This window comes from Rhipicephalus microplus, unplaced genomic scaffold (genome assembly GCF_043290135.1).
Source record: "Rhipicephalus microplus isolate Deutch F79 unplaced genomic scaffold, USDA_Rmic scaffold_21, whole genome shotgun sequence".
Classification (NCBI taxonomy): domain Eukaryota; kingdom Metazoa; phylum Arthropoda; class Arachnida; order Ixodida; family Ixodidae; genus Rhipicephalus; species Rhipicephalus microplus.
In genome coordinates, this window is record NW_027464594.1 from 1,476,305 (window position 1) to 1,496,703 (window position 20,399).

Below are 20,399 nucleotides of genomic sequence, written 5' to 3' on the forward strand. Positions count from 1 at the left end.
AAGAGAAGGGTACATGAGGTGAAGAATGTAAGGAGAAGGAAAGGTGTGAGTCTGCAGCTGTCGCCACAGTACTTCGCGCCTTCGTATGGATTTCGACGTTAGCGGCGGTAAGGATAAACGACCAAGGCGGTAGTGACTACAGATGTGAAATGTTAAAAGGCGATCCCGCGCAGCAAACGGTGCCGTTGTCGAAACGGGGCCTGGCTCTTCCAGCGCCTGCGCCCGGAACGTAAATCCTCGGGCGCTGGCGTGAGCCGCCTCGTTACCGGCAAGGCCCGCGTGCGCGGGAGTCCATATTAAAGCCGTGTCTTGTTGCGGGGGATGGGCCAAAAGGAGGGAGAGGGCTGTTTTGGACACCCTACCCGCTCCAAAATTGTAGATGGCAGTTTTTGAATCACTAATAATAAGTGAATAATTTGGAACTGTAAGGGCCAGAGCTATGGCTGCTTCTTCCGCCTCCTCAGAAGAGGAAGCAGAAATAGAAGCAGCAGCAGATATCTGACCTAGCGAATTCACAACTGAGAGGGCGAAAAAAGGACGAGTACTGTATTCGGCAGCGTCAACGTAGAGCACTTCTTTAGAAGTAGAAAATCGTTTTTCGAGAGTTTTTGCACGCTGTCGTCGACGTTGCTCGTGGTGCACAGGGTGCATGTTTTTAGGGAGCGGCGGAATGAGTAGATTCTTGTGTATTTCACGCGGAATAGTGTGTTTGGCGTTAGTGGTTGGAGTTGGCCTGATACTGAGGGTATCGAGTATGTATCTTCCGGTCTGTGTGTTGGAAAGACGAGCATATTGTGAAGTTAAGTGTGCTTCAATAAGTTCAGTTAAGGTGTTCAATGTGCCTGTCTCCATGAGCCGTGCGGTGGACGTTCGAATGGGGACTCCGAGAGCGAATTTGTAGATTTTACGTAACAAAGTGTCTACGTTATTTTGTTCTCTTCTCAGAAGGAACAGATAAGGGAGAGAATAAGTCACTTTATTGAGGACGAAGGCTTGGATGAGGCGGAGGAGCTCTGCCTCTCGTAGCCCGCCATGCTTATTAGATATCCTGCCTATAAGGCGTAGAGTGTGGTCCACAGTTGTTTGAAGTGCTTTAATGGTGTGTGTGTTTAGTCGATTTCGTTGTATGTGTAGTCCAAGCACCCTGAGTCTGTCAACTTTAGGCACGGGTGTATTGTTCAGTGTTATTTGTATATCAGAGATGTGCTTTTCAGAGCCCCGATGGGCAGGAAGGAGGAGCAGTTCAGATTTAGTGGGTGAACAGGTCAGATTCATGTTACCCGCACAAACCACCACCCTGTCAGCAGCAGTCTGCAGAGTTTCCTGAATGTGACCATCGGAGCCGCCTGTCATCCAGAGGGTAATATCATCTGCATAAAGTGAAAATTTGAGATCTGATATGGATCTCAGCGTTCGAGCCAGCGGCATCATCGCGATGTTAAAAAGGAAAGGTGATAACACTGATCCTTGAGGTGTGCCGAAACTCCCCAAGGAGTAAGAACAAGAGTGTTCAGACCCAATGTAAATAGTTGCCGTACGGTTCGAAAGGAACGCAGATATGTAATCATGAATCTTTTTACCAACGCCTATAGCGCTCAGTTCACTCAATATGGCAGTGTGGCTGACGTTGTTAAAAGCCCCATGGAGATCGAGACTGAGAATTGCTTGAGTATCGAGGCTAGAGTTAGGGATAATGATGTCATGCTTCAGTCGAAGCATGACATCTTGACTGGAAAGGGATTTACGGAAGCCTATCATTTCGTGAGGGTATAAGTTGTGTTCTTCTATAAATTTGCTAAGGCGGTTGAGGATTACATGTTCAAGTGTTTTTCCGATGCATGAAGTGAGGGAAATCGGACGTAGGTTGGCTGTGTTTATGGGCTTACCAGGTTTTGGTATGAAAATAACTCTGGCGTCCTTCCACGCAGCCGGCAAGGTAGAAGTGTCGAAGCAGTGGTTAAAAAATTTAGTGAGGGCTATAATTGAGTTTTCATCTAAGTTGCGGAGAAGTTTATTATTGACGAGGTCAGGGCCTGGTGCAGATGAGGTGCGAAGGTTCGCAAGCGCGTGTCTAACCTCAGCCTCCGTTATGGGGCTACTGAGATCATCATTTGGTTGTCCGATATAGTCAGGTGCATCGTATCGATACGCGCTGGGTAGGTGTTTGTCGCGAAGATCATTAAAAAGAGTGTTTAAGTTACCTTTGTGCGAGTGAAGTAGTTTGTTAATGTGATGATTATTTGCGGTACGTGATATGGTAGGGTCTAATAAATGCCGCAGGAGCTGCCATGTCATCTTGCTGTCTAGGTGGCCATGCATGCTTTCGCATTTCTGGGTCCATTGTTGACAAGCAAGCTGTATGGCATAGTCCTGAATTTGCAAATCGAGTCTCGCAATTCTCAGTCTCAGTCGGCGATTATGTCGCCTCTTCTTCCAGCGTTTGAGGAGAGATTGCTTAGCTTCCCACATGTGAAGAAGTCGGGTGTCAACTATTGTAAAAGGCGTATCAGGTGGTAACATGGTGGTATGCGTTTTTGTGTCAGTGTGCAATTGCTGTACCCATTCCGAGATATCATCTATCTCAGTAGGCGCCGAGCAGTGACGGGCCTCGCGAAACTTGTTCCAGTTAATAAGGCTCAGGCGCTTGGGAGCTAAAGGTTTGTGTCGGAAGTGTATGGTAGTTTGAATAATGTAGTGGTCACTACCGAAGTTAATGTTCAGGTTGGTCCATGTGACAAAGTGAACGCGATGGCTGAGTGTAAGATCGGGAGATGTATCTTTAGCTACACTATTACCTAATCTAGTGGGCATGTCTATATTGTTGTGGAGGGTGAGGCGGTGATCCTGTATGTGAACCCACAAAGCCCTACCCTTGGGTGTAGAAACAGAGTGGCCCCATACTTGATTTGGTGCATTAAAATCACCAAGTATTAGGAGAGGGTGATGTTTCGCGGCCGCAATGGCTCGGGCAAAGAGAGTATTGAAGCGATGGTGTTTCGCCTGTGGCCTACTATAGACGTTTAATACGTATAAAGGCGATTCTTGAGTTTTACAAGGAAGGACCTCCAAAAAGTTGTGCTCCACATCGACGCCGTCGAAATTAGAGTGAGTTACCGTCAAATGTTTTTGCGTTAATATTGCAGTATCGGGAGAATTTAGAGATTTAGTTTGGTGTACACTGTAACCGGGAAAAGTTATGTTTCCGTGGGTCTCTTGTAGGGCAATGACTGCAGGGGGTTTGGGGCAGGAGGCCAAATATTGTTGAAGAGTCGCTTTCTTTTTGCGGAACCCCCTGCAGTTCCATTGCCATACTACAAAGTTCGAGCGATTAGGGTTTGCAGCCATTGTCGGGAGGGGGTGTAGGAGAGAAGGCGGGTACGGCTATATTTGGATTATTGGCCGTGACGGCCACAATCCATGCAGTGGTCTGCTGCATTTGAGTTTGTACAAAATCTAGAAACTTGTCAAGTTTGTCATTTATGGCAGCTTGGCCCGTCTCCTGAGCTGTGAATCTGCTCTCTATGTGAGAAATCTTACTTTCAATGACGGCGAATTTCTTCTGTGTTTTATTTTCGAGGGCGTTTATCCTATCGTTAAGAGTTAGAACTGTGTCGCTGAGAGATTCTTCTTCGCGTGGTGTGGCAGGGGTTTTGCGCTTATTTGAGGGTGGCAGCTGGGAGGTGTCTCGAGGCATTGTAGTGTCCATGTCAGTAGGAGGAAGAGGTATCGTGGGTTCAACAGCAGGGGGCGATTGAGCAGGAATGAAAGATCGTGGTTCGGAATGCTGCGAAAGATTGCTAAGGGGCATTCGGGATTGTAGCTCGAGCTTTAACTTTTGAATTTCTGCCTTGAGGCTAGCGTTTTCAGCTAGAACTTTTTCTAGGCTAATGTTTTGAGATAAGGAGCAGTTAGAGGAAGCTGCCTGTGCCCAGCTTACCTTTAATGGGTTTGGCAGATGACTGGTGGAATGGGGGTTCGTTGACTGGGTCGGGAAGTCAAGTTCTTTGGGAGTCGAGTTTGGGCCCCGCCTCTTGCTCTTGCTGCGACCCCGCTGTGGGCCACGCTCTTGCGAGCGATTAAGGCTCGGTGTCCGGGATGATGGAACTTCTGAGGGCTTAGGTGTCTGGTATTTAGGTGTCTTAGTCTTGTAACGCTGTTTGCACAATGGGGAACCGGTGATGTGAGCTCCACCACACACGACACAGACGGGTTCACATTCATGGTCCATTGAGGAATCCTTCAGTCCGCACTTGTGACAGATTGCATCGGGAGTAGAGGGGCAGACATCCTGGCGATGTCCAATTTTTCGGCAACGGGTGCAGGCTTCCACCTTCAGTCGGAATGGGCGGCAGCGAAGCGTGCAGCCTTCGTAGTTGATGTAAAAAGGGACGTGCGTGCCACGGAAAACAACCAAGATGGTTTCGGTGGTGCTCAGTCGGCGAGCGGCCCCAATGGTCATGGCTGGATTACATCTTTGGAGGGTTGGAAGGATTTCCTCGTCAGCGTAATCCAGAGGGAGATGAAACCTTCCACGACAAGAATCTACAGGGTCGGCAACGTGGGTGACGACTTCGTAGGGGACTCCGTTGAACTTTAAGGTCCGGATGTTGTGGTATAAATCTGCTCGGTCCATGCTTGACGTACTCACGAGCACTGTGTGACTGGTGGGATTGACCCTGATTTGATCAGGGCTGCTGATGGGAAGTCCAACTGCTTTGAGAACGAGTTGTCGTAAGACACAGGGGTGCAACTTGGTACAGTCGAGACCCCCGCGTATCCGAAGAATCACCTTGTAGTCCGCATCGGGCAGTGGTGGAGGTTTAGGCTCCCATGAAGATGGTTTCTTCAGATCCGCTGCGCAGGTGTCAGCCGATGAACCAGTGGGACGAAGGTCAGCATGTAGAGCACGCCATGAGCGAGCGGCGTCGCCTCCAGCAGCGACGCCCGCTGCGACGCTGGCCGCGTCGCGCTGGGCGCCTCCACTCATACTAGGCCGGCGGTTAGGCCTAGCGCGGAAGCGGTCGAGCTGAACAATAAACAGTCAGCACTGTTCTCAAGGAGCATTATCACATCCCAACAAGGTGTCGAATGGGTGCCAGGTCCACTTACAGTTGGTGTGATGTGTGATCCAGGGTCCAAGGACCTGAAGAGGTGGTCATAACACGGTAAGTAGCCGGAGCCAAACGTACACACGTCAGCGTTTGATCGGGATCAAGACGCGTCTCCTCGCAGACAGAATCCCGATGTGCGAGCGCGCGAGGCAAGGGACATCGCAAGCCATCCATCGTCTAAGAACAAATAAAAGTTGATTTGTGTATATACACACACAGCGTTTCTCACGTCTTTACATGATGATCGACTGGGCGAATTACACGGAAGATTCACAGTTTACCGATAAATCCCTCCGGAGCTTCGCCCATTCATCATCATTCACCCCGTGAATATGCCGTAATTTTTACCGCCTCCTGCCCTGCACCTCATCAGCGTCCCTCGTACCGCCAATCCTGCTTTCATGTTTTTAACGTTCTTCTTTGGACTCACGTTCATTGGTATCCTCGTTCGGTCAGACAGTTATGTTACTTATAGTTGCCTTAACGCTTTGTGTGATTCTGTGATATAGCTTTTTTGTGCGTTTATTGTCATAAACGTCGTGGTTGTCTTTTACCACATCATCTTAGAGATAATTTTTTTCTTCAGATGGCACGCACAAGAAGTGTTCACGAAACTTTGTACTGATGAACATTTTCGTTTTAATATATATTCATAGAGACAAACGGGGCGTAAATTCATTCTTTACAAAGATTAATCACCGTTGAGCCCGTGTCGCTGTATCAAGAGATATATTCCTGTTGAAGAAGGAGCCTAAGATTTTAACGTTAAGCCACTTTTTCATTACCACGCTCAGCGTCTGTCACTGCATCAATAAGTGAACAAACGAAGGCATAACTAAACCTATGGATAAGTGAATAAAACTACTTGATAAGACATGCGTGAGGCTTTGCATTTCTTCCTAGTGGGATTACACGAAGTGAAACACGATATGCAATTTCTCTACAGTTTATTGATAACAAGAAACGTGGTGTGGTTTTTTTCAGCGAACGATGATACACAATGTTGAAAACATTCAACGCCACACCAATACGTCACGTGTAATGTTCCTAGATGAGCAGTCTAAAACGTCTACCAAGTACGTCTCACTAGCGCCCTACAAAAGAAAAAAACCGCGTGTATACCTATTCTTTGTTCGCTTTATGCAGAACTCCCCGAGGTAAAAAATTTGTATCAAGGCGTTTTAATAGGCGAGAAAGAGGTCGACGTGTGGCTAGATTGGTATACTGCTTTATTAGGTGGGTCTTGCAAATTCTCGGCCTTATTTTTGACTGATGACTGCGTGCGATGGTACTCCACGCTTTTTTATTTTGCAGAGAAACAGTTAAAGCCAGCTTATTTGCCCTGATGTTCTAAGTTATGTGCCACCGAAATATGGTAAGCCCCACTACTCAACTTTAGGTTATTAGCTACCCACCACCGCCATGCTTGCCACATAGCCAAGGCTACGCATGAGTAAAGAGAGAGGGACAGCATGGCATAAGGCAAGCATAAAAGAATCCAAAAGCGAAGCGAGGGAGAATAGCAGTGAAATAAAGCAAAAAAAATCACAGCATATCCACGGAGTAAATGATGTTGAGTTGTGCGCAGCAGCCAACCGCCCGCCCATCCGTCAGTCCATCCATCCGTCCGGCGGTCCCTGTCTGTATGTCCACCCGTCTATTTCTATGTCTGAGTGTCTGTTCGTTCCTCAATCCGTGCGTGCGACCATTCATCCATCCGTGCGTCCATCCGTCCGTGCATGCGTCAATCCGTGTGTATATGTGTCTGTTTGTCTGGCGACGAGCGCGAACCACCGAGGTGCTCCCCTCTGCTTTGTTTATGCCCCACCAACGATCCGCCCCCCACATACAGCGATCATTTAGGAGGCTTAGAGAGGCACTCTTTCTTTCCTCACCCGGGCACTAACTGCACAGCAGACAATCAGAAAGTAGCGGTACGGCGCCATATAGAGTATACTGACTCAACTGCAGTTTGTGTGTGTTTCTATGAGACAGCGCCATTTATTACAGCGTTCGGGAGATGCTGCCTTTCTTTTTATTGTTTTTCTCGGTTACGTCTGATGCAGGACAATGTAAAACGAAAGGCAGCTCCACCCCCCCAAAAAAAGCATGGAGAGAGTAAAGCTTGACTATGTAGACAGATGTCAGGTATGGGAGGAGAGAACAGATGTTCAGGAGAGAAGCCGAGAACGGCAGGAGGTGAAGTAGAAAGGAGGTCAATAACGAAAATGAAGCGGTGGAGCAGGACCTGGGGCAAGGGGGAGCCAATGCCAAGCACCACCGAGCACAGGGGTATGACATTGGTGGTGATGTCATCTCTGTTTGGTAAAAGGCGAGATGGTAGATGGCAACAGATAACGTCTTTGAATCTTACTAAATGATGCATTAGGCTTTGCCTTATTTTGCACTCCATCATTGAGGCTTCCCATAAACACTGCTGTACCTTGCTTTTTCGACGTTGTCAGTTGAGGCCGTGCTCAGTTTTTTGTTTAGTAGTTAACTTCGCGGAATGAATTCCTAGTACAATTGTCTTCTTAAACACCGCAATCTGTGAGCTTTTGATTGAGGGCGAATAAAGCCGATGGTTGCCCCTTCTAAGACTGTTATTTGTTTTTCTGAATGCCAAATTTACCGTTTTCTTATCATTGCTGGGTGCTGAATAAAGGCACATCACACGTAGCAAATTTTAAGGCTAGATTCTGGCATTTTCAGAAGAGAAACACTCGTTCCCATGTAAATAAGGGCTGCCTTTGTTGGTGCGCTGGACACGAAGGTGTATATCGTAAATATTTTGAGTTGTAATATGCCTACTATTCCACTACGTCCTTTTGTTGTTGTACTTTCGTAAATGTTCTGTCGACAACGCCAGAAAAAACGCTTGATAAGAAGTTAGAACACTTATTGAGAATTATTGTATTGCGCTCGAAGTTGTATTAACAATCTCGGCTGGCCTTTTGTCGTCGCTGCCGCTGCCAACGGCATTCACCGTACATGTATACTTGTCTATAATTATGAAAACTGAAAAAAAGCCCTTACGCTCGATGCCCAGCTTGTGATGATCCGCCGACGCCCGCTTATCTTCCACGCCTACTTTGCCCCTTGAATGGGGCGGGGAGCAGGCGAGGTAGATATTTGTGCGCGCGCGCTTACCATTTGTTGGCGACAATCGTGTGCCTTTGGCTTTCTTAACGATTGTGGTCGTTTCAGGGCTGACAAAGGTCACTTCGCTCGCTGCCTAAGTGCCGTTTCTGAAAAGTGCGCGCTGTTCATACACATAGGTATAACAACTCGGACACTTGTCAGTTTGGACTCATCTGTACTTGTGATTACGTTTCTTGCATTGTTTTTTTAAACAGCACGTCAAGTGTAGAGAGGTAAACGTTGTTAGTTCTCTCTCGTCCTTTGTATTTAGTTTCCGTGCGTCAATTGTGCGTCAGCAACGCGCTGCACGTTTTGATCTACTTGCTGTTCGCAGCATTACATTTTAAGTGGTTGTGGTCGCATTAATTGCTTCGCCTTAGCGACGAAACTGTGATTTTTTTAGCGGCGAAGCTCCTTACAGCGGCACCCGTTCGTTCCTCGTAGCCGTTGTATTATGCAAGAAGTATAACATTTTCACTTCCAAAGTAGTGCCGGAGAGAGATTTTTTCTGTGCGTTGTCGAGCAATGAAAAATAGGGCTCAATGTACATGCCGATGGCTGCTAATAGGAAAGGAGAGACAGGAGCATTCGCCTTTTAGTTAACACGCACGCGGCGATCCCCATTAGCAGCCAATGGCATGTACATCTAGCACTATCGGACAAGAATGAGTTGATACGTTATACTTGGCGATTGTAACCTGCTTAGTTTTAGAAAAGTTTAGCGACTGTTGAGCCACAGTGCCATGAATGCAATGGACTAGTATATACCATGAATGAACTCGAGGTTGTTAAAGTGGGATGTAGATACGAAGCGCAAGCCGTAAGAAAGTAAAAGCCGAGAGCTCCTGTCTCTCATTTCCCATTAGTAGCCATTGGCATGTACATTGAGAACTATCTGACAGGAAAATGTTGCTATGTTATACACGCTGGGCGTAACCTCCTTGGTTTTAGAAAGGTTTACCCAGCGTTGGGCCGCAGTGCCATGAATACAGTGAACTAGTTCATTCTAAGGCAAAATTACCCGAAAAAGGAGTAACGGTGCCCAATAGGCACGCGCGATTAACGGATAGATCGTTGAGGAGCAACCACAGAGGGAAGCGTGGAGCGAGAAACCAAGGGATGAACCGCCCGGGCATTGCAGGCAGTGCGAAAAGCGTTGCCAATGTGTCCAGGCCTCCATCTCCTCCTCTGCTGGCTCAGTCTTTCCCCGTATTTTGCCGGCAACGGTCCGCGTTGCGTTGCACTTGGAGTGCTCGACCACGGCCGCATGGATTCGACGATCTAAGAATTACGACGTGGTGCTTGTGTGTACGCTTGGATGAGCGTGGGCTGTTGCTTTTGCGTTTCGCTGCACCCATGAAGTCTGGAGCAAGTCTCGACACGTCACCACGCCACGCTGTATATCTATGGCTCCAAGATATCCACGACCAACACAAGACAGCAATAGTTGGGAAGGCCAATATGGCGGACGAGAAGAACAGGCCTATCGGATAAATCCTTCAGTCTGACTCAGGGCAGAAAACAGCGCTGGATTCTAAGGCAAGTAGGTTATCATTCTTTCTTCTACTCTACTTGTCGCGTGTGCAGTACGGATCGCGCTTGCCGGCAACGGGCTCGGTCGTGTTGTATTTCGCACGCACAAAATGCATCGCGAAAGTCAGCTTCGGTGTCTGCAGTTCGCCTGCATTTGTCGACCACCTGGAAATTGGCCGCCATTGCCGTCGGCATTCCGTAAACTCGCTCATCGAGTGCTCGCCTGTCTTCGCCACTGCGATGAGCTTCCGGCTCACGATATTGGGCTGAGACCTCGTCGCTGTGTTGGGAGTCGTCGGAAACGCGTTGCGGGTTCTCGTAAAGATCTTGGTTGTAGTAAGTCGCACGCTGTAAGTGCACCAGCACGGGCTGGCGGGGCTTTCGCTAGCGTCGTAACTCCCTGAAAATTGGTCGCCATTACAGTTGGCTTTCCCGCCAGTCGGTTGCAAGAAGCTTGGCACCGTCCGCTGGCCGCGGCGGCGGACTCGCGTTTACACGCTACACTCACTCGAGTTTGTGGAAAAGGGCCACATTACCGTCGATTTCTTCGGCGCTAGCTCCAAACTAGCTCGGCGCTGTTTACGGCGGCGACCAAGCGTACGCTCGCTCTCCCGTTTGAAGGTCGCTGGCGGCAGACACTCCGCGTGCAGCGCCGTGTTTGTTCTCGCGTTCGCTTGCTCGAGCTGAACGACGTCACTCGCTTAGGACTTGCCGACTTGTTAGCGGCATGGTGGTTTGCGGAGTTGTGACTGCGGCCGCCGCTCCTAGGCTGTTGCGCTACGGGGATCAAATGAGTCTTTGACGATGTATGACCACACGGTGAAATTATTAGCATGTCATATCTCACATATGTTTTCATTTCACCTTGCACGTATTTCTCATATGCATCTGTATTCATCCTCTGTCACGTGTGACTCACTATTTTACATACCTATAGTGCAGCCGAGGGCACACACCGTGCTGAAGACTGTGCGCTGGCGTCTGCGATGCCCGTCATCCATCTCTTTCGTCAGAGCAGCTTTAGAAGGACTGTGCGAGATGTGAAGGTATAGTTATTTGTGTGTCATATTTTAACGCTGTTTTTATAATAACGTTCACGTACTTGTCATATGCGTGCATCCTCATCTTCTGTCACGTGTGTCTAACTATTTTTATTATATTATTGTACGTGCAGCCGTGGGAACACAACAGGCAGAAGGCTGCGTGCGCTGCCGTCTGCAATGCCTATAAATTATAATCATCAAACACCGGAAGAAGAAAAAAGAAGACTGCAGCCTGGAGCGAGCGCACGCTACTTCACTTCTTCTAATAAATCGTATTCGTTCGAAGCTGTCCCTGGTCTCGATCGTCTTAATAACTGTGCCGTGAACCAGGAGACTACCTCCTCACCGGCAAGAAAGGTCAACCTGCCACAGAGCAGCAGAGAATAAAACGGCGGAGAAGCAGAGGATCGACCTGGATCGAGCGACGAGACCTCGGTGGACAGTACGAGCATCTGAACGAACGATTGACAAGTAAGGAGTCATTGTTAACCACCTCAATATGAGCAAAGAAGTGATAACGAAGAAAAAGAAAGCGCTTCACTCCCAGATCACGCGACTTATTAACGCAGCCGAGCAGCAAATTAATGGTGGAGCTAACCTGGAGCAGCTGCTTACAACGCAGGCGCAGATTAAAGCAATAAGCGACAGTCTCAAGAGCGCGAACGAGCAAATGGAAAAGTTTCTAACAGAAGACAATGCCGAAGCTGAATTCGAAAGCGTCATAGAGTACGACATGAAATTAACGACGATCTTACCTGCGATAGAAATCAGACATCGACAGCCTGAACAATCGGATTCAAGCGATAGGACAAGGCAAGTGACGCCCTCAAGTACAGGACAAGAAGCAACGAAACTAGTTAGGCTACCAAAGCTTGAAATGATAAAGTTTGGGGAGAAAACTTTAGAGTGGAACTGCTTTTGGTCTCAATACGAGTCGGCAGTTCATCTGAGACCGAACATGAGCAAGGGACAGAAGTTCAATTACTTGTTAGCATCACTAAGCGGAAAAGCTGTGGCTGCCATTTAAGCACATCAGTACTCGGCAGAGAAAAATTATGATAACGCAATCAAAATACTGCAAAAAACGTTCGGCAATTGAGAACATTCCATTGAGATGCACATGAATGAGCTATTGAGTTTGAAGAAAGTCAGGTCTGTTCAATATACCGATGACTTAAATAGGCTAGTACAGAGTGCAAGGTAACATATTGTCACTCAAGTCACTAAAAGTGGAAACTGAAAGCAATGCGCCGATGTTGTTTTCGGTATTGAAAAGAGCAATTCCACCAGAATTATCAGTGCAGTTCAAGTCAAAAGAGGCTATGAGAAACAGCTCAGCTTAACAAAACGGCGAGCAAAACAACGCAACGGGAAAAGCGTGCGAGGAAAAGCTGGACAGGCTTATGTTATTCTTAAGAGAGCAAGCGGCTTTTCGTGAAGAAACCCAACATGAACAAGAGAGGATAAATGCAAAACCAAGAGAGAACCGCAGACGGATGCGCACATCTTCAAGCTTCTGTAGCTCAGCGGACAGAATATGCATATTCTGCAAGCAGAAAACCTACGCAGCCGAAAACTGTCGTAGGAGCATTCTAATGGATGAAAAGAAAGCCATGCTTACCGAAAATAGAACATGCTTCAGATGCACGCGACCAAACCACACTGCACGCATTTTCAAGGCCCAAGTAAAATGCAAGCAATGAAAGGGACGACATGCCACGTCAGTATGTAGAACGGTGATGCAGAAAACAAGGACAGAGCTGGGTCAACAGCGCGAGCCGAAGCGACGACATCTACGCTACACGCAACCGAAAATATCAAGCATAAGTTTGTGCTTTTGCAGACGGCTGTAGTGTGCGTAGAAGGAGAAACATGTGGCCGAGATTGCCGTTTGTTATTAGACAGCGGAAGTCGACGTTCATTTATTGAAGCGGGATTAGCGAAAGAAATATGCGCGAAGGTGTTGCGACAGGAAAGGCTGGTGATTGGTTCATCTGGAGGAGACGAAAAGGTCAAACTAATGAACGTGGTGCCAGTGACGGTAAAGTCACGAGAAACAAGCACGACAACAGTGATTGAAACGTTACAAGTCGACGTTATCTCGCACAGTTGTATACCCACTCCAACTAAGAAACTCAGCGAGAAAATGAAACAGCTAAATATGCAACTGGCTGATCGCAGGACCAAGACGACTGCAACAGATTCTGTAGAACTACTGATCGGCTCAGACTATTATTGGGAATTCTTTACTGGTAGAACTCAAAGAATCGAGGACAGACTGATGGCTGTAGAAACTATACTGGGATGTGTACTGCAAGGGCCGTCAGAGCAGAGCAAGACAAAACTAACACATAATCAAGCAGTCATGGTTCTGAAGGTCGAAGCTGCGGAAACAGAACTCCAGCAAGAGCTACAGAAGTTCTGGAGCCTGCAGTCAATGAGGATCACAAGAAATACTTTGGATAACATCAAAAATGAAGTGGTCGAAGAATTCGAGAGCAAGATTGTACAACAAAACGGTCGCTATGAAGTCAGCTTGCCATAGAAACAGGAAGTAAACTTGGAAGGCAACAAAGAAAATGTGATAAAAAGACTACAGCAACTGACTAAAAGGCTGCAGAAAAATGAAGACGTGCTGTATCGCTACGACTAAGCTATATCAGAGTATATGGCATTAGGAGTCGCAGAGGAGGTCCTAGAGCCATCAGAACAGCCAAATGCACTTTGCTACTACATGCCACATCATGCGATCATTAGAGAGGACCGAGCCACAACAAAGGTTCGAGTAGTGTTTGACGCCTCATCACATTCTCGAAAGGGCATGTCTTTAAATGAGAACCTAGAGGCAGGACCCAATTTGAATGAGGACATGCTATCACTGCTCATTAATTTCCGAAAAGAAAAGGTGGCGTTAATTGGAGATGTTGAAAAGGCATTTCTACAAATCTCTATACATGAAGAGGATAGAGATGCAATGAGATTTCTGTGGTGGAAGCATGACGCTGAAGGAAGGTTAATGAATGAAGTGCAAACATGGCGCATAACAAGACTAACGTTCGAAACAACACCAAGCACGTTTATACTGGCAGCTACAATTAAACACCATTTGAAACAAGTGGAAGACCAGTTTCCTGATACGACAACGACACTGCAGAAAGCGATCTACGTGGATGACGTCATTTTGGGAGCAGCAACGCTTGATGAAGCAGTTAAGTTGTACAAAGAGACAAAGCAAGTGTTCAGAGAGGCAGCGATGAATTCGAAAAAATGGACATCCAATGAAGAGCGATTAAACAAAATAATTGATGAAAACGAAAGAGACGATTCTCACATAGATATTCGATCTAGAGGATTTACAATGCTTCTGGGCTTGATATGGAAACACTCAAAGGACATGATTTTCTTCCCTATGGAAAAGTGGAATTTATTAACAGATACAACGCACTTGACAAAAAGGGCTGTGTTACAAACCACAGCGAAGATATTTGACCCCCTCGGTTTGTTGTCGCCATTCACAGTACGCGTGAAAACAGGACTGCAGAGACTGTGGAAAATGAACGTCACGTAGGACGACCAGCTCCCTGAAGATAAATGCGACAAATTGAAGAACCTTATGTCTGAAGCGGCGGACTTTCAAGTTCTAGAAATTCCACGATGCTACGCAAGCAAGAATCAACCAGTACAAGTATACAAGCTGCATGTATTTGCCGACGCGAGCCCATTAGCATACGGAGCGGCAGCATACTTGATAGCAGTATACCACGATGGAAGCAAAGAATCAAGGCTGGTAACAGCAAAAAGCCGCGTAGCTCCAACTAAAAAGCTGACATTGGCGCGACTTGAACTGATGGCAGCGGTGGTAGCATCAAGATTAGGCGACTACATGAAAGGTCACTTCAACGAAAGTTTCAGGAAATACACTGCTGGACGGACTCGATGATTGTGCTGCACTGGATCAAAGGAACAAGCAAAAGAGATCCGTTTGTTGCCAACAGAATCGCAGAAATTAGAGAAAAACACTTCAAGCAAGCTGGTCATTCGTTCAAAGTGACGACAACCCTGCTGACCTACTTACACGAGGTATAAGCGCAAAGGCATTGATAACGTCAAAATTATGGTGGAACGGTGCCGAATGAATAACATCACTGGAAAAGAACTTAGTAAGTATAATTGGCACAAATACAGACGTGGAAGACCAGCATAAAACACAAGGTCACCACTGCATGGGAAGATCCGAAATTGAGCCAACGTTGGAAATGGAAAGGTATTTATCATACGGACGGCTTATAAGAGTGACAGCATGGGTGTTCAGATTCATAAACAACACAAGAAAGGAAAATCACAAAGGGCTGTTGACAGGAAAAGAGGTAACAAATGCAGAGAAGTACTGGATAAGACAGACCCAAATATCACTGAGACAAACAAAGGGTGAGGCCTATTCAAACACTCAATCATTTGAAATTAATGGACACGAAATCTACCTTGATGACGATGGAATCATCAGACAGAAGGGACAATTGCAGTGAAGCCAAGAATTCAATAAGCACGTAAAACTAATTCCAAATAATGAGCATTTCACGGAACTGCTGATACGTCACGTGCATAAAATGGTATCACACGAGGAGTTCAAGTGACGCTAGCGCAACTTCAAACTAAGTTCTGGATATTGCAGGGTAAACAAGCAGTGAAAAGAATTATAAATGAATGTGTCGTCTGCAAGAGGCATAACACCAGACCGGCAACTCAAGACATACCTCCACTTCCTGCAGACAGAGTCACTGAAGCAGAGCCATTGAAAGTTATGGAGTTGACTTCACAGGACCTCTTCACGCAAAGGACAAGTACCAGATTGTGAAGCAATATGTACTGATATTCACCTGCGCGGTAACAAGAGGAGTACACTTGGAAGTTACCAACGATTTGTCATCGTCAAGTTTTCTAGAAGCATTCCTACGATTTACAGCTCGACGGGGAATGCCAGCAGTAATCTACTCGGACAACGCCAAAACATTTATAAAAGCTGGAAAGGAAATCAACAGAATGCTCGAAACAATTGAAAACGAGGTCTTAAAGAATTACTACAGTGGCCAACAAATTCAGTGGAAAACGATAGCCGAGTGCGCGCCATGGTAGGGAGGGTTTTACGAGTGCATCGTAAGAAGCTTGAAGACGTTGATGCGAAAAATAATATCGATAAGCACAGCTTCGGTAGAGGAGCTACGCACTATTGTAGCAGAAGTTGAAGGAACACTCAACAATCGACCATTGACTTACGTATATGGAGAACCTGACGAGCCAATGCCACTAACGCCGGCAGACATCATAGGTGGACGGCGACAGCTTCAAGACGGAAAAACAAGACTGTACAACGGTGACATTGAAAACGCATGGCGACGCAGATGCGAACTTGTGCGCGCTTGGTGGAAAAGATGGCATCAAGAATACATCAAGGAAATAGGAGCTACGGTCAAAGCCAAGACGCGGCAAGCAAAACCACTCTCACAGGGTGACATCGTGTTGGTTGAGGACAAGGCTCCAAGAACATTTTGGAAAATGTGAAGGATTGAAAACCTCTACCCTGGGCGAGACGGAATAACAAGAGCTTGTCTCTTTCGCACAGGCAAAAAAGAGCTTCTAAGAATATCGGTGAACCACATATACCCTATGGAAGGTTGTTTCAAATAGCCCGCGAGAGCTTATCAAATTTCAACTTGGGCGGGCGGGAGCCTATAAAATATCATCATCAAACGCCGGAAGAAGAAGAAAGAAGACTGCTGCCTGGAGCGAGCGCACGCTACTTCAGTTCTTCTAATAAACCGTATTCGTTCGAAGCAGTCCCTGGTCTCGATCGTCTTAATAATGCCTGTCATCTATCGCTTCCGTCGGAGGAGCTCCCCAAGGAGTAAACACGATTTGACAACGAAAGTGGACTTGTACACTTTACCATGAATTTACTTAAAAGAATAGGGAAACTTCATGTGTATATAGAACACTTAAAGCTTTCGATGTCTTACTTTTGTCTTTCGTTGTTGCCGTGACTGTGAAAGCAGCTACACGTAGGTGGCTAACTACTTTTTTTGCGTGTTCTTTTCTGCGGAATTCGTTGCTCACTGCGCAGAAAAACGGGCGAAAAAGTATTAGGCCTGGCGGGATATAAACAAAAAACAATGTTTGAATTGGGGACAAAAAGTTCATCCGATTGGAGTATTTAAGTGGATCAACCGTTCGTCCAGCAAGGTGCAACTGTGAGGACTAACGGTTGCCCGGTAAGGTGTAAATGTGGGGATTAACAGTTGCTCTATTAGATGCAAATGTGAGGACTAAATGTTAATTCTTTCGGGCAAGCTGTGAAACTAACAGTTACTCACTAAGGTGTAAATGTGATGATTAAATGTTAGCCCATAGAGGGGACTAACTGTTAGACCCGGTGCCGTTAGTTTTTAAAGAGATTAATGGTTGTGACAGTCCCATTAGTCCCCAAAAGGACGAACCACACACCCTTTTAACACCCTTTTGCCTTGAAATGCATATACCATGAACTCGACGTGGTTAAAGGGGGGAAGTAGTCCCGAAGCGCAAGCCGTGAAAAAAAGGGCGTGTGCCACCTCTCGTTTAGTTCTTGGAATGTCCGCTGGATGGCGGTTCTTCTATATGGAGAATATAGGATGAAAAGATGCGAGATGGTGGTACTTGGAGTGTTGAATAGATGGGCGAACGGACACACAGGCAGATGCATGGATGGACGCATGAAGGGACGCAGGGGTATATGCATGGACGAACACAGGGACGAACGCACGAACAGACGCACGCACAGACGGCCGGATAGAGGCATGGACGGTCACACAGATGGACGCATGGACAGACGGAAGCAAGTACGAATGGACGGACGAATGCTTCGCCCCACTCTCCATTATTCACTCCGGGCATATGCTGCCATTTTTTTTTCAATTTCCATTTAGCAGCAGCTTCAGCTGTTAGGAGAGCTACTTTTAAAAAACCTGCGGTCAAACAACACGTCTGCACCTGAAAATAAGTGCAGCTTTGATAATGCTTCTACAAAAGTAAATTTCCTAGTTGAGGTTGGTTGCGTGATGCGGCTACTTTAACTGCATAAATATTAAACGTCATCAACAAAAAAAGTAGCCTTGTAATACTGTTTTTCTCAAAGCTCTAGCTTTCTGTTTTAGTTTAATTTCCCTTAGAGAGCTTGCTCATGAATAAGTGGGCAACGTGATACGATACGCGTTTGCTTTCAACTGAAAGCTAATTTCGCTGCACGCAGAGCCTACAGTTCTGTGGATCGTGGGCTGCTCCACTCTTGATAGTTCAAGGACAACTACGTCGTCTGTGAGCCTGCTACTTGAAGCGCTTCCCCACGAATGTCAGCCCACAAATGCATAAATGATGCCTTTTCTCCTTCAGCCTTGATTTTCGCCTCGAAGCGCTCTAGCTGGTCGGGCTTGAAGTAGTTCTTCCAGTCACCAATCTGAGCTCTCCTTACTATGCCGTACTTGGTCGAATCCCCACCGTAACCGTTCTTGCAGGTCATGTTATTCCTTTTCGTCATGACTTCCCACTCCTTGCTGCTCAAGTTCATCACCACAACGCTCTTCATGCTTTCCGAGGAGGATCTCTCTAGAATTCGGTCCAGTAAGTCGTTATCCTCCCCTTCGAAAAGCCTTCCGTAGCTGTCACCGAGAAAGTGTGCGAGCTTCAGCACTGTAGCACGAGGCGCTCTCTTCAGTTGCTCGTACGTTAGAAATAGCACGTTCGGCTTATCCTTCAGGGCGTACCCCGCGGCAACGTGATCGAAGTAGGAGCCATAGCCAAAGTCTTTGTCTAGGAACCACTCGAAGAACTCGTCGAACGTGGCGTCCTCGAAGCAGTAGATGTTGAGGTTCGTGACCATGTGAAAGAAAGACACGCACACGTCCCATGGATTTCGGGCCACATAGACGTACCTGCATGAACAGAAACACGGGTGTTGTGAAATCAAGTTTCAGAAACCTCCATCGTCATGGTTACAAAGGCAGACGCGCTTAACTTGTTGGATATCAAACAACTTCAATAAATTTCAAAAAAAATGTTCACCGCATGCATACCAACATAATAAAAGCGATTGAACTTATCAGTAATATTGTCGTAACCGGCTTGCGCAGGAGAGAAAACAAATAATGAGGAAGGTAAGACACGGAGGTTAAGCAAATAAGAAAGGCAGTTGGCTGCCCTATACATAGGAGAAGGGTGTGTTATATTGAAATATGAAGAAGAAAGAGGAAGACAGCAGGTAACACAGCACAAGGATGATCACACATTCCATAGCTATTGCATGTTGTTTGACATCGCTGTCGCAGCCGCTTGTACGAACTGGCTTTTTGGTAGCATAAGCAATGCATCAATTAATTTGCGCGGATATCGAAAATGGGAGCAGTTTCCTTTCACAAGGTATCACCAGAAGCCCCTTTATTCAATAATTAAATACGCTTTGAGTGTTGCAATGATGCAGCATTAGTAGCAATGATATAAGGACAACACGATAGTTCTCGTAATACAACCATATTAAAATAGTAAGGCATAATGTTCGGCTTGACGGTCATGCGCTCAACAATTATTTCTTCAGTGACAGATCATAAAGTTGTATACTATATTTATACCTAACCTGCCCATTGCAATGTTGGGCATAAAGATTCACCGCCAGAAGTGTTACTTTCTTTCAAACCTGTAGTGAGACTAAGGCATAAAGAAAAGTTTAGCTTCACAAAAAATATGAAGGAGTTGATTTCTCATTGTAACCGTGTCAGTTACATTAGAGCCTGTGTTATAGAAGTCAATTGCTTCATGAAAGCAAATAAACTGGAAAGATATTTGGATAAGCCGGTGGGCCTAATGAGAACATCAATAAGAAAAAGCGGATAAATAAGAGAAAACAAGAAGAAAATGTCTTGCACACGCCTTGTGTTGTTCTCTCATGTCAAAGCAGCAGACGGTAGGGTGCATTCCGCGCAGTCCTCAATTTCCCAATTTAGCAGCAGTAAGGAATATAACTTCACAGGGCTAAGTATGGTTAGAATAGTTAAAACGTTTTGTTTTTTTGTGTTCCTACCAGACCCGACTGATTCAGCAGGAGCCACAAAAAGTTTGCACATAGTACCACACCGTATCAAACTTGTGAATCAGACCCGACTCCCTGTTATTTCTCTCTCTGCGTTACTGGAAACTTGACCAAAATATGTTTAGTTCGAGGTCATAGAAGTTGTGACGCCACAAATTTCGACCTGCTGTGGAAGGTGGCATTCTCTATACTTTTATAGGTTGAATTGCAGTTGAGCGCTTATATGCACTTTTTATTTCATTGAAAACGCCCCTACAAATGTCTCTAAAACATATCCTATGAATAACTGATCACAAGCCGCACTCATCCCACATTAATGAGTATTTATGCAGAATATTTAGACATGCAAAGTCCTCAGGAGGCTATGATCTACGTGATGTGCAGTGATTCAGTTGTTCGCTCGGAGGTGTATGATGACATCAAGGACTTGACGACTCTACATACATTATAACAGCAGAA

General features: G+C 46.2%; 2 protein-coding genes across 3 annotated transcripts in view; both read right to left on the reverse strand.

The window, feature by feature from the left end:
• Positions 1–549: 549 nt before the first annotated feature.
• Positions 550–5,204, reverse strand: LOC142785359 (uncharacterized). Its single transcript, XM_075883835.1, has 2 exons — positions 5,110–5,204; positions 550–5,026 (listed from the first exon to the last, which is right to left on the reverse strand). The coding sequence occupies exon 2, from the start codon at positions 4,985–4,987 to the stop codon at positions 3,329–3,331; it is 1,659 nt and encodes a 552-aa protein (XP_075739950.1). The 5' UTR covers positions 4,988–5,026; positions 5,110–5,204; the 3' UTR covers positions 550–3,328.
• Positions 5,205–6,041: 837 nt separating this feature from the next.
• The window catches only part of LOC142785360 (sulfotransferase 1C2-like), a 41,842-nt gene continuing 27,484 nt past the window's right edge, over positions 6,042–20,399 (reverse strand). For both annotated transcript variants that reach the window (XM_075883837.1, XM_075883836.1), the window contains exon 3: positions 6,042–18,789. In XM_075883837.1, the coding sequence (XP_075739952.1) occupies positions 18,165–18,789 (625 nt within the window). In that variant the 3' untranslated portion in view covers positions 6,042–18,164. The remainder of the gene's footprint in view (positions 18,790–20,399) is intronic.

Bases quoted from the DNA above. Each gene is read 5' to 3' on its own strand.
- LOC142785359 (XM_075883835.1), bottom strand. From the start codon at position 4,987: ATGAGTGGAGGCGCCCAGCGCGACGCGGCCAGCGTCGCAGCGGGCGTC.